The 6225-nt window shown below is 46.7% G+C and overlaps 1 protein-coding gene across 3 annotated transcripts in view; it reads right to left on the bottom strand.

The window, feature by feature from the left end:
- Positions 1 to 2871: 2871 nt before the first annotated feature.
- Positions 2872 to 6225, bottom strand: part of dicp1.2 (diverse immunoglobulin domain-containing protein 1.2) — a 40658-nt gene continuing 37304 nt past the window's right edge. For all 3 annotated transcript variants that reach the window (XM_043679628.2, XM_043679632.2, XM_043679629.2), the window contains one exon: positions 2872 to 4982. Coding sequence is in view for 1 of the 3 variants with exons in the window: in XM_043679632.2 (XP_043535567.2) it covers positions 4974 to 4982 (9 nt within the window). In the remaining 2 variants the exon portion in view is untranslated. The remainder of the gene's footprint in view (positions 4983 to 6225) is intronic.

Below are 6225 nucleotides of genomic sequence, written 5' to 3'. Positions count from 1 at the left end.
TGTGATCAAAGAGAGAGTTGCTCCTTCTCCCTCTCACTACATCAGCACCGTGAGCACTTGAGTCAAACAAAATTTAATTGAGGAAAGCAAACAAAATTAAAAATGCCTTTTACCAATCTGCCATTTGGCACTAGCCCAGCCTGTTAAAAGCTTCAGCCAACTTCCAGTAATATATTGGCACTGATTCTCTTTACTCTCACAAAGTGCTGTTTGCTTCCAAGTAAAATAAAATTGTTTCTTGTTGTTTGAGGACACCAGATACTGATTGATTTATTGTTGGCACATGTACCAAGATCTAGTGTTGAATGAGCCCGATACAGGCAGATAGTACCATACCATGTTCTTTACGGTAGCATGTTTTCCTTTGAGTGGAGGAGATTAGGATGAGGTTTGAAAGGGGTTCAAGATCATAGATATCTACTCTTCTGGGGTTAAAAGCTGTAGTCGCCATAAGCCCACAGAACTGCTCACTTCAGACAAAATGGGCAAGAGACACAGAGAGCGAGAGAGTGAGAGTGACGAATGAGAGAGTGAGAGAACAAGAGTGTGTGAGAGAGCACACGACAGGCAGAGAGCATGAAATGTATAAGAGAGAACGAGAGAGAAAAATAGCGAGAGAGACGGCGCAAGAGAGCAAGCGAGGGGGACAGAGAGTGCGAGAGTGAGAATGAGCAAGCCCCGGACAGAGTGAGCGCAAGCAGGAGATACAAAAAGAGCGGATAGCAAGCGAGAGGGAGAGGCACAGCAAGAGAGAGCGACAGTCACACAGAGAGCAAAACAGAGACACACACACACACACAGGGCGAGAGAGAGACAGATAGAGAGAACGAAAGATAAAGAGGGACACAGACAGAGAGAATGAAAGAATGAGAGGGGCACAAAGAAAAAGAGGCACAGACAGAGGGTGTGAGAGACAGAGAAAGAGAGAGAAAGAGATAAAGAAAGAGAGAGAGAGAGACAGAGAGAGAGAGAGAAAGGGAGAGAGAGAGAGAAAGGGAGAGAGAGAGAAAGGGAGAGAGAGAAAGGGAGAGAGAGAGAAAGGGAGAGAGAGAGAGAAAGGGAGAGAGAGAGAGAGAAAGGGAGAGAGAGAGAGAGAAAGGGAGAGAGAGAGAGAGAGAGAGAGAGAGAGAGAAAGGGAGAGAGAGAAAGGGAGAGAGAGAAAGGGAGAGAGAGAAAGGGAGAGAGAGAAAGGGAGAGAGAGAAAGGGAGAGAGAGAAAGGGAGAGAGAGAAAGGGAGAGAGAGAGAGAGAGAGAGAGAGAGAGAGAGAGAGAGAGAGAAAGGGAGAGAGAGAGAGAGAGAGAGAGAGAGAGAGAGAGAAAGAAAGAGAGAGAGAGAGAGAGAGAGAGAGAGAGAAAGGGAGAGAGAGAGAAAGGGAGAGAGAGAGAAAGGGAGAGAGAGAGAGAGAAAGGGAGAGAGAGAGAGAGAAAGGGAGAGAGAGAGAGAGAAAGGGAGAGAGAGAGAGAGAGAAAGGGAGCGCGAGAGCGAGAGAGAAAGAGAAAGAAAGAGAGAAAGACAAAGAGAAAGAAAGAGAGAAAGAAAGAGAAAAAAGAAAGAGAGAAAGAAAGGAGAGCGAGAGAGAAAGAAAGAGAGAATGAGAGCAAAAGAGAGAAAGAGAAGAGAAGAGAGAGACACACAGACAGAGAGCGATAGACAGAGAGAGAGAGAGAGAGAGAGAGAGAGACACAGAGACAGAGAGACAGAGAGAGAGAGAGAGAGAGAGAGAGAGACACAGACACATAACTGGTGTTGGTTTTACCTGAGGGAGACCATCCCTCAGGTAAGGGAAGAGCTTGAGAAGATGGGCTCTTCATGGTGACTCAGCTTGGAGCAGGATTGGAACCCACTCTGTTACTATCCCTCTGCATCATAAAGTGGAACCAAAACAAGGAAACCACTTTTAGAGCCTGAAGGAACCTTGGATTTTCATTGGTTGGGTCCACATTTATGAGCATAGAACGGAGATGGCTTGCCGTTGCTTCCAGAGGGATGGGTGACTGACTGGAAAACCCTGCCATTCCTACCCCCAGCCATCCTGCGCATTGGAAAGAGAGACACACAACACTGACACATAACCTGCTGACCACAGCATTATCCCACCCGCTGTCCTTAATGAAACTGGAACAGGAGGCTGGTCCCACTGGTGACCATGGATGTAGGACAGTGTGAAATAAAAGTTTTATGCAAGTTATTAAAAGTAAAATCCTGCAGCTGCTGGAAACCTGAAACAAACACGGAGAGGGGCAGCAGGCTGGCTCAGTGGTTAGCACTGCAGCCTCATAGCGCCAGGCACACGTTCAATCCCGTACAAGGGCGACTATCTGTGTAGAGTTGGCCCATTCTCCATGGGCTGTGGGAGGAAACCCAAAGATATGTAGGTTAGGGTGAATTGGCCATGGGAAATTGCCCCACAGTGTCCAGGAATGTACAGACTAGCCATGTAGAAATGCAGGGTACAGGGAGAGGGTGAAGGGGTGAGGTCTGGGTGGGATGCTCTTTGGAGGGCTAGTGTGGACTCGATGGGCTGAATGGCCTGCTTCCACAGTGTAGGGATCATATGAAGGCTAGAGATACTCAGCTGGGGATCTGACAGCAACTGTTTTCTCTTTACAGAGTTAAGATTGACAAAGAGTATAGTGCTGGAAAAGCATCTGAGGAGTGGGAGAGTCAACATTTCGGGCAAAAGCCCTTCATCAGGCAGGGCTCCGAAAGTCAACCAGGTTATTGAAATGTACCTGGACTACAATGACAATCGATGATTTAAAATGTAAGAAACCAAGTATAAACTGGAGATATTGTAGTGTGTGCAAAAATAATTAAACTTCACTCTCTGCTTCGTGATGCAACTGAATAAAAGAACTCCCAAGTGAACCAAAACAAAAAGCATTTATTTACAATATTAAAAAGAAATTCTGACAATATTAAGATTTGCTTTTATCTTAAGGGAAAAAAAATTAAAAGAATAATAAATATATTTTAAGCTCACATTCTCGAGACATGATACAGCACAGCCGTAATACATAGATATTTTTTAAAAATATACGCTCCAAAAGAGATCATGTTAGTCTACAAACGAAGATTCACAGGAAGGGGAAGCTGCACGTTTCCCCCTCCAAATGAACATCTCAATACACAACAGCATGAATCCAACATGTGAGAAAGGTACCAGTTGATCAGTCAAAACATTTTTTTTTTTTAAAGATCTGGTACACAGTCACGCACCAGCTCATTGTAACACTCTGTGTCCCTGTAAATGGCAAGGAGACACTTGGAATGTATGTGGACCATTCTGTTGGAGGAACAAAATACTCGCTCCTGACCCTCCAGCTTTAATTTCAAGTCTGATCAAGGTTGACATCAAAAGCCAGCGAATGGTTTCTCTCTCAAATGTGGCAGCACATTCGTTGTGAAATCATTTTAAGTACACAGTACATGCTCCTTCTTTAACAAGTTGTGTCTTCATTGGTCTAACACGTGGCTTCTGCAAGCTTCCCCTCCCTTCCCCACTGCCAAGCTCAGTTCTCATGGCTCACTCTCCACGGGCATATCCCTTCCTCATTGTCATAGAATCATAGAAGCCCTACAGTGTGGAAACAGGCCATTTAGCCCAACAAGTGTACTAGGAGAAAGTGAGGACTGCAGATGCTGGAGATTAGAGTCGAGAGTGTGGTGCTAAAAAGCACAGCAGGTCAGGCAGCATCCAAGCAGGAGAATTGACATATCGTGCAAAAGCCCTTCCCAAGTCGACACTGATCCTCCGAAGAGTAACCCACTCAGACCCATTCCCCTATTCAATTATCCTACACTTACCCCTGACTAATGCACCTAGCCTGTGCATCTCTGAACACTACGGGGCAATGTAGTTTGGCCAGTTCACCTAACCTGCACATCTTTGGATTCAGGGAGGAAACCGGAGCACCCAGATGAAACCCATGCAGAGACTGTCTGTGTGGAGTTTGCACAATTGCCTGAGGCTGGAATCGAACCCAGGTCCATGGCGCTGTGAGGCAGCAGTGCTAACCACAGAAGCCACCTTTGTTTTAAGGATCTCGGCCTCCTCCTCTACCACAAGCCCAACTCCCTCCCTCCGCCCTATCCTCCCAGTTTTCCAGGCAGCCCCACCCCCACAGCTGCCCAGTCTGATCCTGCCTCATTCCCAGTTGGAGTCTGTCTCTGCCCTCTCCAATTTACGGAGCGGCCAAAGTGCCACTTATGGATCACAGTCTGGATTTGCTTCCTGGGCAGGGCAAGCACCAAGGTCGGAAGTCATGCTTTTGGCTGGGGACAACAAAAAAAGAAACTTAGCAATGCAACAGTATATTAAAAAAAAACACACAATCAAGTTCAGCAAGAAAGTCAAGGTGTCTTCAGTGCATCGTGTCAGGGCACAATTGAACCAAATTTGTTGAGTGATCCTGACAGAGTTAAGGTGCAGAGAAAAACCAATGAACATCTAGCACCAACGTTCCGTACAAAAGCTGTGTCCCCTATCTTCCATTTCTCCATGACCGCCAATCCTACTGGGTTGAGTGACTAGTCTCTCTTAACTCAGACATGTATACAGTCTTCCTTCTCTCCTCTGGAGGAGGAGTTCAGGGAAACAGAGAGAACCACTTTCTTCGATGTCTGCCCATCTCTTGGCGGTTGGGCAATAATTATTTGCACATTGGTAAAGCCCGCAGTGGAAGAAAGTCAACACCCCTCCTTCTCCAGTGGTGCAGACCATCCACAAATAGAAACAGTTCTTTCCCCCAACTTAATCGCGCAGATCTAAGGCCCATTTTGCAGATCGAGGTGGTTGGACGTAGTGGGGAGGGTGGCGGGGTTTGAAGAAAGGGGATTCGGAAAATACAGTCGAGGGACAACAGCAACACGAGAGGCAGAGGACAGACCAGGCAATGCATACGGACACGATGAGCGTGGCATGAAGCAGGGCTCTTTCACAATAGGCAGCCTTGGAAAGTCATCGCACCCTTCACTTTCTCTGTAACAGATAATAAACAAACAGTCATCAGTTTCAATGAACAAAAGAATATCCGAATAAATAAAATCAAATGTAAAAACAGCTCAGCGTCTACATTTAGCAAACATTAAGATGCAACACTCACTCTTTAGACTAGAGAAGGTTGCCAGGGTGGGCGGTGAACCTGATAGATGTGTATAAGACCATAAGGAGCATGAAGACAAGGGGGCAACGGAGCAGCTGTTCCCCTTAATCTGAAGGGGAGGTTCTGAGGGGATTTGAGGAAAATTTATTTGCCACCCAGTGGGTAGTGGAGTTCTCAAATGCCCGCCTTCCTCCCTGCCACACTGAGAGGGTCGTGGAGGCTGGAAGTCTTTCAATCTTTTGAACGTACTTCGATGAGTATTTAAAATGCCCTAACAGTCAAGGTAATGGAGAAAGTAAGGACTGCAGATGCTGAAAAATCGACATTTCGGGCAAAAGACCTTTAATCATTCCTGATGAAGGGCTTTTGCCCAAAACATCAATTCTCCTGCTCCTTGAATACTACCTGACCTGCTGTGCTTTTCCAGCATCACACTCATGATTCAAGGTCATGGGCCAAGTGCTGGAAAGTGGGATTAGTGTACATAGGTTGACACAGACTCGATGGGCTGAAGGGCCTCTTTTGCACTGTATGATGCTGATTAGCACTGCTGCCTTGCAGGGACACGGGTTTGACTCCCCCTCGGGCGACTGTCTGTGCAGAGTTTTCACATCGACCCAGTGTCTGTGTGTGGGTTTCCTCCGGGTGCTCCAGTTTCCTCCCACAGTCTGAAGATGTACAGAGTAGGGTGGATTGGCTTTGGGAAACTGTCCTGTGGTGTCCAGAGATGTGTAGACTAGGTGGGCTAGCCATGGGAAATGCAGGGTTACAGGGATAGAGTAGGGGGTGGGTGGGTCTGGGTGGGGTGCTCTTCAGAGGGTTGGTGTGGGCTCGATGGGCTGACTGGCCTGCAGGGATGCTAGGACTATTACTCAAATGCCAATTTGATATTGGTATCTTTGCAACCTCTTTCCCACCCCTCTTCAGAATTCAACAATCTCACACCAGAACCATGACTCAGGTCTGGCTTTTCTTTAGTCATTCACACCTCTGTGACCAATCTTTATTTTTGTTTATTTGCCCCTGCAGGGTTCATTTATTCACCATTTGATTATGACAGTCTGATCAATGCTCACTGACCTTGATTGGTTATGCCTGGGGTAGACTGCCTGCAATAGG

This window comes from Chiloscyllium plagiosum, unplaced genomic scaffold, assembly GCF_037043375.1.
Source record: "Chiloscyllium plagiosum isolate Xiang-an unplaced genomic scaffold, Cpla_swu_hap1 HiC_scaffold_33, whole genome shotgun sequence".
In the NCBI taxonomy this organism is placed as follows: domain Eukaryota; kingdom Metazoa; phylum Chordata; class Chondrichthyes; order Orectolobiformes; family Hemiscylliidae; genus Chiloscyllium; species Chiloscyllium plagiosum.
Note: the sequence above shows the minus strand (reverse complement) of the source record. Positions and strands in the feature narration are given on the sequence as shown.